This window comes from Peromyscus leucopus, chromosome 2 (genome assembly GCF_004664715.2).
Source record: "Peromyscus leucopus breed LL Stock chromosome 2, UCI_PerLeu_2.1, whole genome shotgun sequence".
NCBI classification, from domain to species: Eukaryota; Metazoa; Chordata; class Mammalia; order Rodentia; family Cricetidae; genus Peromyscus; species Peromyscus leucopus.
Window position 1 is genome coordinate 66,226,060 of NC_051064.1, and position 12,976 is coordinate 66,239,035.

Sequence of the window (12,976 nt, forward strand, 5' to 3'; positions counted from 1 at the left end):
TACTCTGGTGATGGGATGGCCAAACACCCTAATGGTCGTGCTAGAAACCCCATTCAATGACTGAGGGGTCTGGATGCAGAGATCCACGGCTAGGCCCCGGGTGGAGCTCGGGGAGTCTAATTAGCGAGAAAGAGGAGGGTTTATATGAGCGAGAATTGTTGAAACCAAGGTTGGATAAAGCACAGGGACAAATAGCCAAACGAATGGAAAACAAGGTTGGATAAAGCACAGGGACAAATAGCCAAACGAATGGAAACACATGAGTCAACGGCTGAGGGGCCCCCAACTGGATCAGGCCCTCTGAATAGGTGAGAGTTGATTGGCTTGATCTGTTTGGGAGGGATCTAGGCAGTGGTACCAGGTCCTGTGCTCATTGCATGAGTTGGCTGTTTGAAACCTGGGGCTTATGCAGGGACGCTTGGCTCAATCTGGGAGGAGGGGACTGGACCTGCCTGGACTGAGTCTACCAGGTCGATCTCAGTCCTCGGGGGGAGGCTTTGCCCTGGAGGAGGTGGGGATGGGAGGAAGGGGAGGGGGGCAGGAGGGGGGAGTAACAAGGGAATCTGTGGTTGATATGTAGAACTGAATGGTATTGTAAAAGGAAAAAATAAGAAAAAAATCGATGTTATCAGCTTAAATGCCACATTCTGCAGATCTCTGAAGTGCTTTAAGATGACCTGTCTATCTAAAATATATTTCTGCTTGACCTTGAGCACAGAGCTAATATGGCTACAGGTTTCATTGTAATGACCAACTACTAACCTGCAATTGTTATCCTAAATAGTTGGCAATAACTTTCAAGGACTGAAAATTGCATTGCATTGTGAAATGAACTGTATAGGAATGATACAGGTAATGTAAGACTAGAAATATATGTACAGTATTTTCTAACAAAAAAAATGAGTAGGAGTCATTGTGCATGGTGGCACACACCTTTGGTCCAAGCATTGGGGAAACAAAAGCAGGTGGATCTCTGTGAGTTTGAGGCCAGACTGATTTCTATAGGACAGCCAGAACTACATAGTAAGATTTATCTAAAAAAATAAGTGAAATTTTAATGACTAATTAAGTACATTTTAATTTCCTTAGAGCTGGAGGCAGTATATTAGCCAAAATGATCAAACAAATCTAATTGACTAAAAGGAAATCTAGAAAGAAACCCCCTGAAGCTGTTCACATGACCTCTTCCAAGGATGATGCCCAGAAGCACTCAATATGGTTCATCATTTGACATACCATCATAGGCTTTCCTACAACACAGCCTCCAACAAAACGAGGCTGTCTGGAACCCCTGGCAACAGAAAGGTTGAGAAAGCACCTAAATCTGCATGCGGTATGTGCCCAGGCAGACTTCGAGAGGTTCCAGCTGTGAGACTAAATACCCTAATGAGATTGTCTGGGATGAAGAAGCATGTCAGCAGGGCCTACAGTGGTTTCATGTGTGCCAAGTGTGTCTGTGACAGGATCAAGCCAGCTTTCCTTACTGAGGAGAGAATTGTTGTCAACGTGTTGAAGGCACAACAGAGACAGAAAGTGAAATAAATATGCATCTTTTTTAAAGTAATAAAAGTCAAGGCTTAGTATGTGAAAAAACAAAAAATGAAATGTTGAAAAGCTACCCACCCCAGGCTCACAAAATAACTGAATACAGTACTCCACATCTAAGTTAGTCTAAGGCACTACTTCACTAGTAAACATTTTCCCCAGTTTTGAGGTGATACATCAAGTGCAGCTATGTGTACACAGCTTCTGTAACTGTACAGCTGAACACCTTAGATGCAGTTTTCAGAGTAAGGTGGTCGGGGCAGACACCTTTAATCCCAGCACTCAGGAGGCAGAAGCAGGGGGCTCTCTGTGAGTTCGAGGCCAGTCCTGGTCTACAGAGTGAATTCCAGGATATCCAAGGCTACACAAACCCTGTCTCCAACAACAAAAGGGGGGGGGATGTTTTTAAATAATTTTGGAGTTTGAAACTGGAGTGAAAGCTGTTAATAACGAAATCGAGTATCTGGCTCAGACATTGTTTTACAGTAGCGATTCAGTTCTAAGGACCCATGTAACTATGGAGGGCTACCAACAGAAAGCAGTCTACAGTGGCTAGTTACAATATCAACATAGGTATGACCCAGCTAGGGAATACTCAGAGTTAGCAAAGTGCTGCCTGGATGTGTCTAAGGGCCTAAGACAGTGTTCTCAACCTTTCTAATGCTGCAACCCTTTAATACAGTTCCTCATGTGGTGGTGTCCTCTAGCCATAAAATTATTTTTGTTGCTACTCCATAACTGGAATTCTGGTAGTTATAAATCATATCTGAGATGCAAGACTTTTGATATGTGACCCCCATAAAAGGGTTGATTAACTCCCACAGGTTGAGTGCCACTGGTCTAGGCAATCAGATTTGAAATCTGTGGATTTAGGAATAAAGCTCTCACTATATCATCCAATATGTTTTTGTTTTTTCTTTAATTTCAGGAGGTGCTTAGATCGCCCAGGCTGGCCTTGGATTTACTGTGCACCCAAGGCTGGTCTTGAACCCTTGATCCTTCTGCCAACATTACAAGGTGTGCAACACGACCTCTCCCTGAGGCTGACTGGAAGACAGGCAGGTATCGATACAATTTGCTTTCTGGAGCTGGATCGACTGTCCCAAGCTCTTCACTATCAGCGCTGTCCATTGCGGGACCTTGTGAACCAGCAAAATCCCACTCCAACACACCAGCCTTCTCATGTCTTTAGCCTTGGACTGAATCATCACAGCTTTCCCAGGTCTCCAGCCTGCAGAAATCCTCATATCCATCTCTCTCAAACTATTTTATTGGCCCCATGTTTCTGGAGAGCACTGACTCACACAAATCCTCTTAAACGCTAAGGAGAAATAAGGGTGGAGTTTCCAGCCAGGTGGTGGTGGTGCCTTTAATCCCAGCACTTGGGAGGCAGAACCAGGTGGATCGAGTTCGAGTTCAGTCTGGTCTACAGAGCAAGATCCAGGACAGGCATCAAGACAACACAGAGAAGCACTGTCTAGAAGGAAAAAAAAAAGTGGAGTTTCCCAATTTTTACACCATGGCAAACATGACAGTTGGTCCTCCCAAGTCCACGAGTACTCACATCCACACACTCAAGAGTTGTGTCACACACCTGCAATTCCAGGACTTCTGAGTGGCTGAAGCCAGAATAGAGATAAAGCCACGCCGGATTACGTGTTAAGTAATAATCTGTCCAGAGCCACATAGTGAAATGCAGACTCATTCCTCATGCCCATCTGAAGCTGCACCTGTGCTGACCATGTACATTTTGTCTCACCTAAAACAGCTTAAGTACTTAGAGATCATTGCACTGGGTACTGCCAGCCATCTGCAGATCAAGCATGGGAATTGAACAGTTTATACACAAAGACATTTTATGAGGAGCTTGGGCATCTGGAGACTTTGGGATCCTTGGAGTAGAGTTCCTAGAAGCAACTTCCCATGAGTATCAAGGAAAGAATTGTGCCACATACAGGGAAATGCTATCCTTCAAATACCCAAGGAAGGCAGCTCTGAAAACAAAGCCATTTAAAAGCAGTAAGAACAGGAAACAGCTTGACTGAGGCAGGAGGCACAAGTCTGGATGACAGTTTTTTAGTCTGTTCCTGGAGGATGAGTTAGGATGGCAAAGACCACACTATACACTGGTTTCTTTGGTCTCCGTCCCCTATGCAGTGAGAACATAATCTGAGTCCACAACTACGCAAACGAACCATGCTGATATGGAAGGCTCTCTGCAATAGACTCGTGAGCCTCCTTGCAGGTCCACTAATGCCAGTGCTTTTCCCTTACAAGTCTAAGCCTCTGTCTGCCATCTGCTTCTTCATTGCCCTTACCATTTGCTCTGCAAAGTAGTCCTGGGAAAGACCCTGAAGTATGGATCAGTAAGACTGCGCTCCTCTTTCCTCTCATCCTGTACCAAGATCCCAGGCCTCTGACTCCCAGATGCACCTACAAACTGCATTCATTCTGCCAGTGTGCTCTGGACTAATTCTCATGATCCTACTCCAAGAACAAGAGCTATGTAGCAATTCAAATCAGCCTGAGGCCAGAAGGCTAGCCACAATGGGCACAAGATAATCCCAGTGGAGAGGCCATAGATTTAGAAGGAGCTTGTGATGTCCACATGAGAACCAAACTAAGTGAAGACCTGAAGTCATGCATCCCAGCATGGCAAGGTGGAAACCACCACAATTTAACAAACGAGCTCAGCCAGAGAACAGGGGAGGCTGAAAATTTTCTGTAGCAAGCCAGGAGCTATTTTTAGGCTTTTTTGTTGTTGTTGTTGTTTGTTTTTGTTTTGAGACAGGGTTTCTCTGTGTAGCTTTGCGCCTTTTCTGGAACTCGCTTTGGAGACCAGGCTGGCCTTGAACTCACAGAGATCCGCCTGCCTCTGCCTCCCAAGTGCTGGGATTAAAGACGTGCGCCACTAACGGAAGACTATACTTTCAGGGATCATTTCTATAGTTTGTTATTTTTAGGCTTTGTAAGCTTTCAGTTTGTTCCAACCCACAGCAAACCTCACCTGCACAAACTTAACTACTAAATGTGCACAGGTGAGCATAAGTAAAACTAGAGCAACAATGAAATGGGAACATTTTCAGCCCCATAGAACTATATTTTTAAATTGCTTAAAAGGTTACACAGAGAAACCCTGTCTCAAAAAACAACAAAATGTGAAGACCATTTGTAGTCTCTGATTTAGAACACACCAAAAGGATGAAGCCAGAAAGTGCTCACCCTTTTCTTCAGAAAGCAATCACTGCTTACCCTCTGGTCTCTCTGTTATACCACCCTGTGTACCGGAACAGAGAGGAAATGGTAATTCTATGCCATCTGTTAGTTTAGTGTCTTCATGAACCTTCAGTTATAGCCTGTTAGGTATCCCAATGCTATGTACACGTGTTGGCTGAGAACCAGGACCCTGCCACTAGCCTCCTAAATACAATTCCTGATGAGAACATACCGGTGATAGAAGCAATGTCACTTCTCATCAATGCTTATATATAAGAATCTTAAAAAATGAGAAATGCCATGTCAGATGTGTTGAAAATACTTTATAATCAATTCCCTAGAATCCTAGCTATCTAGTATAGGGAACACGTAGTACAGGGTGGAACATTTCAGTACTTTTAAACAATGAAACAAAATATTTGACTAGAAGATTGTAAAATAACTTTACAAATATAAATTGAGGCTTCCTCATATTTTCTACTGAGCAGCTAAACAATACAATATACTAAAGATGCTAAGTATATCTCAAACGCAAGATTCAAAAGTCCAACAGTCATTGTCATTAAGAGATTTATACGAAACTACCCGTAATTTAACAGAAACAGTGACAGGCTCAAAAGCCCACTTTGCTCATGTATGGTGTTTTGGCTGAGGAAGAAATGGTCACACTGGCCCGAGCTGTCCTCTGGAAATCATTACTCCTACTACTTGCAGATTTGTGTCCAAAGACTGAATTCCACACCAGCAAATTTTGCTGTCACTTTCCAGAGAGAAGCAGCAGCTGCTATTTTGTGAGCTCCAGGTTTCTAGTCTTATGCTAACATCCTGAGCAGTAAAGGAACAGGCAGAATGTCATTGAAACAAATGGAAGCACTCCCCCATCCCACTGGAAATGCATCACTCTTCTTCCCCAACCCACTCTGCTCTGCCCTTGACATAAGAATGCATTTACCAACTCTGTTTCATTCTGAGACATCATGAATGGTCCACTGGAAAACACACGGGCAGTACACCATCCAACAGTTTATCACATTTATGGAATAAATACATGAAAATTAAACATGGTATATGGTGAAGGCAAATCATGGTTCCATTTATTTTCACGAAACAGGTTGTGAGCGCATGACGAGCAAGCTTAAGAGTCATCAATCACCAAGTGGTATTGAGCACAGTGCAGGAGACTGGGCAAGGGGTCTGCAAAGCCATCTTCTCACATGGAATGAGATGGTGGGAGACATTACTTCTTTCAATACTTTGTTTATATTCAGGAAAAGAAGATTTGACAAATTCAACAAGATGGCACGTGGCCCCTCTTACCATCAAACAGCAATACTAATGAGGGAGTTTCCAAAGAAAAACTGAGATGAGCAAATTCCAAATAAAAGTCAACACTGTGATTGAGATTTTTCTTTTAATATGCCACGAGATATCTTGATTGTATATTTTCCAAAGTACTTTCCAGCCACATCTCCCGACCATACAAAAGTTTTCTCCCAACTTTAAATGCAGTAAAAGATGCTGGATTATAACCCCACCCACCTCCTCTTTGAAAGCAATGTAATACTAATGGATTTAATGGTAATACATTCTTATCTAATGAAGACATCCACAAATATCAGAAACCCAATTTTGAAAGATTTGCATTAATTTTGAACTGAATCAGCATTTTGTGGCTTTTTTAAAGGCAGCAGTTTGACTCATGACCTGCTGACAAACGCATTTCTACTGAGGAAAGGGAAGGGTAAGGAGACTGAATGCTGCATTTCTTCATTGGCCCCAAAAGTGCTAATTTCACAAAGGGATACATCAAAAGCAAACATGCAATGGTTGTTTTAAACTTTTTACTGCAATACAACAATGAAGTAAACAGTAATTAGACACCTACCAATTTCCCCCAACAAACAAAGAATGTAAACAGGAAAATAACTCTGCCTATATGTGTACAGCTTCTCAAATCATGTTAGAGGGTCTCACATTCAATAATCAGGTAATTTTAAAATAGCAGTAATTATTTTCATTTTAAGAAAAGTCCCCTTTCTACCCTCCCCACCCCAAGGACTGAACATGAAGAACGGGCTTCCTTTCGCATCAATTTCATATCAACGTGAAGCAGCAACAATGACCATCAATAATTTGGCATTTCTGTTTTTACAGGTGCTCCAATTTCTTTTTCCAATTTCAAAAAGCCATTATCCAGTGTTGCCATAAAACAGACTATAGGTTCTAGGTAGCAAAGATTCTTTCAGAAACCAATGTTAAGTCAAAGAAAAGAGAAAGCAGGGCATCACACTAAATTTCTGGATCTAATACACTAGAGGAATGAAACCCAGGAAATGTTATCTACTGCTTAGAAGAATAAAGACCTGCAAAGGCGGATGTTTGGTTGTATAGTATTTTACACTGTGTGGATCTGCAGCATCTGCTAATTGAAGCAGACATGCACGGTATGTATCCCTGCCCTATGTCCTAGCTCCCTCCCTCCCGCCCCCACCAACCTACTACCATATACCAAATATTGTGGATATGAGCCCAAGTCACCCCAGACAATCCAGTGAACAAAGTTAGTGTAATGCACTGGTGTGAGTGTGAGATACAAAAGAGTCCCTTCAGTCTTCATCAAAGTTCTGCTGTAGAAGAAAGTTGGCAGCCAAATTCTCATTCTTCTCACAAGCAAAATATGCTTGAATCACAAGTCCTTCAGGAAATCCCAGTGCCTTTAACTGGAAGAAAAGGAAGCAATTAAACTCAAGTCATCAATTATGGTCCATCTAGTTTGTTTTCTATTCTAGGGATTGCAGCACTGCCACTGAACACCTTAAACAGTACCACAGAAAATGCTCCTGAAAATTACACAAGGTCAGCCCCACTTGAATCTGGATTCACTGTTCAACACTCAGAGGGCAGAGAACATTTAACACCTAGATTTAATTCTTTAATTTTGTTCCAGTAAGGAGATTAAATTAACAGGTACTATGTTAAATACCTTCTGATACCTTCGCTAAAAAAACAGTAGTAAATGACCACATAGAAACCTGGGCATCGAATGGTTTTAGTAAGGGAAGGGCTGAGAAAGGGGGAAAGAACACAAAAGACCTTAACTTGTACACCAACTTTTTGTAAAAGAGAATGTTTTCATTTCTTAACACAAGCTTGTATCTTTAAGCACTTTATGCTGAAAAAGTGGGTGACCAATTACAGTGCTTAGGCCTAGAGCGCTATACAATTTGTATTAAAACAGACAGACCTTGCCAGGGGCATGATTCAGTGCTCTAGAATGTATGAGGCCTTGGGTTCAATCCCTAGTGCTAGAGAGAGGGGAGAGGGGAGAGGGGAGAGGGGAGAGGGGAGAGGGGAGAGGGGAGAGGGGAGAGGGGAGAGGGGAGAGAGAGAGAGAGAGAGAGAGAGAGAGAGAGAGAGAGAGAGAGAGAGAGAGAGAGAGAGAGAGAGAGAGAGAGAGAGAGCGCTTTTACTTAAATAATTTTAGTTAAGGGAGCTTGGGACTCTCATGGAACCCCACTCAGCATCAGCCCTAAATGTGGCCTTGCTATGGAACTGTTCCTCGGCTCTTTCTGCCTTCCTTTGATGGTGCAAGCCATTTATAATATTCTATGCAGGGATACAGAAAAAAGGCAGGGCCCAGTCCTTGTGGGCATCTTTGACTGTGGTTTAATGGTTGGTTGTGTACTCAAAGACTTTACAAGATAACCTGTGATATATTTTAGTAGGTATTTTATGGAAAAGAGAAATTGCTCTTTTTGATTGACTGAAATTAAGTTCTATATAACCTAGATATATAGATGAACAAAAATCTAACGTTCTGCTAACTTACTTGTAGAAAAATATGAATAAAGAAAATATGTGCTTCATACTAAAAGCAAAACAAAAAACTAACCCAAAGGCAACAAGGAGGGAAATGATAAAGATGAGTGAGAAATACAAGACTTAATATTAAAAACAAAACAACAAAAAACAGTAACTCCAAAAATAAACTGAAAGAGGGGGACTGGGAGGAGTAGGGAAGGGGAAACTGTGGTTTGGGTGTATTATAATAGAGAAGAATCTATTTTCAATAAAGAAAAATGAAAGATCAGTAACTGACAAATTAAAAAAAAAAAAACCTAAATATTCAAATTGCTAAAGTAAGGAATAAAATTCAACAAACATAGAAACTCCCCCAAGGAAATTGAAGGCTGAAATGGTGATTGATAAAGTCTATCAATAATCTTAATAATTAATATCTTAAATAATCAAGACCAGTTCTTAAATTCTTCCAAAAACCACCCTCCACTCATTCTGTGGGGCCACAATTCCCCACAACACTAAAATAAGATCCCCACAACACTAAAACAAGACAACTATCACTAAGAAACTACAAGGCAGTAGCTGCCATGAATATAGGAATAAAAACCCTCGACCCCAGGAGAGCAAATCAAGCATCATCTAATGGTTACTGGGACTTATCCCAGGAATGCAACGTTGACTCAATAGACACAATAAAGTATTTCTTTTTTTTAATCATTTGTTCTTATTATTTTACTTGCATTATGTTTTGCCTGCATGTATGTCTGTGTGAGTGTGTCAGATCTTGGAGTTAACAGACAGTTGTGAGCTGCCATGTGGGTGCTGAGAATTGAACCCAGGTCCTCTATAAGAGCTGTCAGTGCTCTTAACTGCTGCGCCATCTCTTCAGCCCCAATAAACTATTTCTAAGAATAAAGGATGATCAGTTGATAAACTTAGAAAAAAAAAATTAACAAATGCACAACTTACGACAAAAGCTCAACAACCTGCCAATAAAGGGAACAACTTTCTTAACCTGAAACTCCATGGAAATGAACTAACAAATGAATTCAGCAAGATTGTGGGAATACAAGATCAATACACAAAACCAAACTGTTCTTCCATGTAACTTGTAATAAACATTTTGAAAATAAAAAGAATAATGCCCAACAGCATCAAAAAGAATAGTTCTTAGGAATAGAAACTCAAAAGTAGCACACCATTTTTACTCATTCCAGCTATAGAAGACCACTGAACACCTCAGGAAGAATTATGTGGTTTTCTTTGAGATGACTACTACACAGTTTATGCTGATCTCAAGACCTGGGATCCTCCAGCTGTATCTCCTAGGTGTGGGATCACAGTGCTGCTCCATCACATCCATCAGACTTAAGACTGTTAACAAGGGGCTCAGTGGGCTCGGGACCCCTGCTGCAATCCCAGCACTTGCAAAACGGAGGCAGAAGAATCATGACTTCAAAGTCATCCTCATCTACATATCAAGCTGAAAGTCAGCACAGGACATTATATATCAAGAACTGCCTCAAATGACAAACCCAAAAATCACAAAGAAAAAAAAAAAAACAAAAAAAGATGTAGGACTTTTCTCAAATGCACCTCCCAGTTGAACATATAAGGGTTCTAAACTCAGCCATCTTTATAGGTTTCACCCCACCCCCCACCCCCCAAACCGAGCAAGCTGATCCTGAGATTTACACAGAAGGATGAGGGATCTGGAACAGCCACAACAATTTTACAAACAAAACTGGAACATTCAACACCTTCTGATTTCATACTTCCTAGAAACCTGCAGTAACAGCAGTGAAGAGTGAGGTACTGACCTCAATGGCATATGGATAAACTGGATCAAAGGACTAAAACCAAGCCAAATTTAACCCTGACACCCATGGACCCCACTTTTTTTTCCTTCAACACAGGGTTTCTCTGTGTAGCTTTGAAGTCTGTCCTGGATCTTGCTCAGTAGATCAGGCTGGCCTCGGATTCAGAGATCTGCCTGCCTCCGCCTCTCAAGTGCTGAGATTAAAGGCATGTGCCACCACTGCCCAGCTACCACTGACTTTTTATAGGAATCCCTAACTTCAAAGTCTTTTCAACAAATGGTGTTGGGATACATGGATATCCACATGCAGCCTCACTCATATTCACAATAAAAGAACAAAGAATAAATCACAGACCTACACATTAAGAGTGATCTGTGAATTCTTAAGAATAAGTAAATCTTGCCGGGCGGTGGTGGCAGAGGCAGAGGCAGGAGGATTTTGAGTTTCAGTCCAGCTAGCCTACATAAGAAATTCAAGCCAGGCCGGGCAGTGGTGGCGCTCGCCTTTAATCCCAGCACTCGGAGGCATAGCCAGGTGGATCTCTGTGAGTTCGAGGCCAGCCTGGGCTACCAAGTGAGTCCCAGGAATGGCACAAAGCTACACAGAGAAACCCTGTCTCAAAAAAAAAAAAAAAAATCTTATTTTCACTTGGATTAAGCAATGTTCTATATAACATAAAGACAGACAAAATCACAAAGAAAAAGAAAGAAAAAAAGTCTACAATGCAGAAATGAGAAACCAATTTAAACCTAAGCTCAAAGAAAAATGAAAGCTAGGCGTGGTAGAACACCACACCTCAGGGTCTCTGTGACTATGTAAATGTAGGGTTCCATCTGATTACCATCTCAAAATACTTGTTGCAAGAGATGGGCAAGTATGGTACTTTCCTGCCTATAAAAGTAAAAAGGAGGGAGAGCTAGTGTTACTGACTACAGTATCACAAAATCTAGGTTACTGTATTGCCCAAACCTGCACTGATTCACTTGTTGAGGATAGAAAGGTAGTCAAGATCGCTAGTGTCTGATGTTTATTGTATGCCACCCTCATATAATTCATATAGCTATTTAACATTTTAGGGACAGGAGAACTAAAATTTGAAATATAAAAAGACTTTGAATTAGGTATAATGCTTTACTATTTTTCTTGTGTTTTACACCAATGAAAACATTAGTCTACTAATATGTATACCTACCTGATTTATGCAAGGCGGCCCTTTGCTGTTGGATGGGTGGGGGGCAACACAGGACAGAAAACAAGGGGTGGGGCTAAGCATCCTTACTGCAGTCCCTGGAAGTTTCTGGAGAACACAAATGCTACAGCTGCATGCCAGCAGGAGCCACTAGCCCGACTAGGGTGACTAAGGAACACAAATCTCCTTCGATTTAAACTCACCCGTTCTATAGCTTCTTTTTCCTGAGGTGTTACTTGAATGTAGTTCATGTGCCCACTTCCAGCTTCTGCAATTCCTCCACTTCCACCTCCGCCACCTCCTCCGCCTCCACCACCTCCACCACCTCCTCCTCCACCTTGACCACCTGCTTCCTGAACTGGTTCATTTAGCATCTGAATAAAATGTTCCTGGTGTTGGCTAATTTGCTGCAGAGATTTAAAAAACACAAGAAAATAACACACCATAACATACCGATCATAACTGTCTTCAGGAAAAAGACAATTCTAAATAAAACTAAAAAGCTAAGCAGACATAGTGATTCACACTATAATTCCAGCACTTGGGAGGCCAAGGTAGAAGCATCACTGTGAGTCTTAGGCTTGCCTGAATCCCATAACAAATTTGAATTTTGGGATAGTTCTATCTAAAAAAGCCAGAAAGGAAAAAAAGAAAGAAAAGGGGTGATTTCTTTCTTTACTATTAAAGAAACACAATAGTTCTGAGAGGTTAACGAAGAGAATGCAAAGTCTTACAAAATACTCCACTCACAAAAAAGCTACCATGGACCTAGAAACAGAACTTCCTCTTTATGTATATTTCATTTTCCACACTAGTAGGCCATTCTGTGTACAAAACTCAAATATTTCCTGGTCTGAGCATAAAATGTGCCCACAGGTAGATTTTTCTAAGAGTTAATGTCTCACTAGTAGTAAGCTTATAAAAAGTTGTTTACAAAGTTAAACACCCTCTCAGCTTCTCTAATACATTAATGTGCTTCAGGAACATGAAAGAGGAAATAAAAATGTTTCCCAAACTTAATTAGATGACCAACATAAACTGATTCAATCTTTATATCCCAACTTGTTCTTCAGTATGCCTAGCTAGAACACAGGTTCTGGGTTTAAATGTAGTCAAAACCAAACAACATTCCAACTCCATTTTCCAAATTAACATGGATCATCACCTGCAGCAACTGAGGATTCTCTCGACCTATCTGCTGTAGCAAAGCTGGAAGCAGGGAAGGATTCTGCTGGATAATTTGTCGCATCTGCTGAAACTGAGGCTGATTCCGTAAAAATTCAAGGGGGTGGCCTGAAATAGATGCAAACATTTTAAAACAAAAATGGTAAATACATATAGCAAAAAGGTAGTAAAACTATACATTCAGACAGAAAATATGTCAAATAAAAATGACTTGAGTTCT

General features: G+C 41.2%; 2 protein-coding genes and 1 pseudogene across 2 annotated transcripts in view; 2 read left to right on the forward strand and 1 right to left on the reverse strand.

The window, feature by feature from the left end:
* The first annotated feature begins 1,068 nt into the window (after positions 1–1,068).
* Positions 1,069–1,865, forward strand: LOC114695702 (60S ribosomal protein L34-like). Its single transcript, XM_037202303.1, has one exon. The coding sequence runs from the start codon at positions 1,216–1,218 to the stop codon at positions 1,540–1,542; it is 327 nt and encodes a 108-aa protein (XP_037058198.1). The 5' UTR covers positions 1,069–1,215; the 3' UTR covers positions 1,543–1,865.
* A 2,598-nt stretch (positions 1,866–4,463) lies between these two features.
* Positions 4,464–4,585, forward strand: LOC114695708 (annotated as a pseudogene).
* A 1,243-nt stretch (positions 4,586–5,828) lies between these two features.
* The window catches only part of Rad23b (RAD23 homolog B, nucleotide excision repair protein), a 51,669-nt gene continuing 44,521 nt past the window's right edge, over positions 5,829–12,976 (reverse strand). The window contains exons 8-10 of the mRNA XM_028873122.2: positions 12,737–12,864; positions 11,775–11,978; positions 5,829–7,481 (exon numbers count right to left, since the gene is read on the reverse strand). Of these exons, the coding sequence (XP_028728955.1) occupies positions 7,368–7,481; positions 11,775–11,978; positions 12,737–12,864 (446 nt within the window). The 3' untranslated portion in view covers positions 5,829–7,367. The remainder of the gene's footprint in view (positions 7,482–11,774; positions 11,979–12,736; positions 12,865–12,976) is intronic.

What these genes read in the sequence shown, in the direction of transcription:
- LOC114695702 (XM_037202303.1), top strand. Translation starts at nt 1,216, where the DNA reads ATGGTTCATCATTTGACATACCATCATAGGCTTTCCTACAACACAGCC.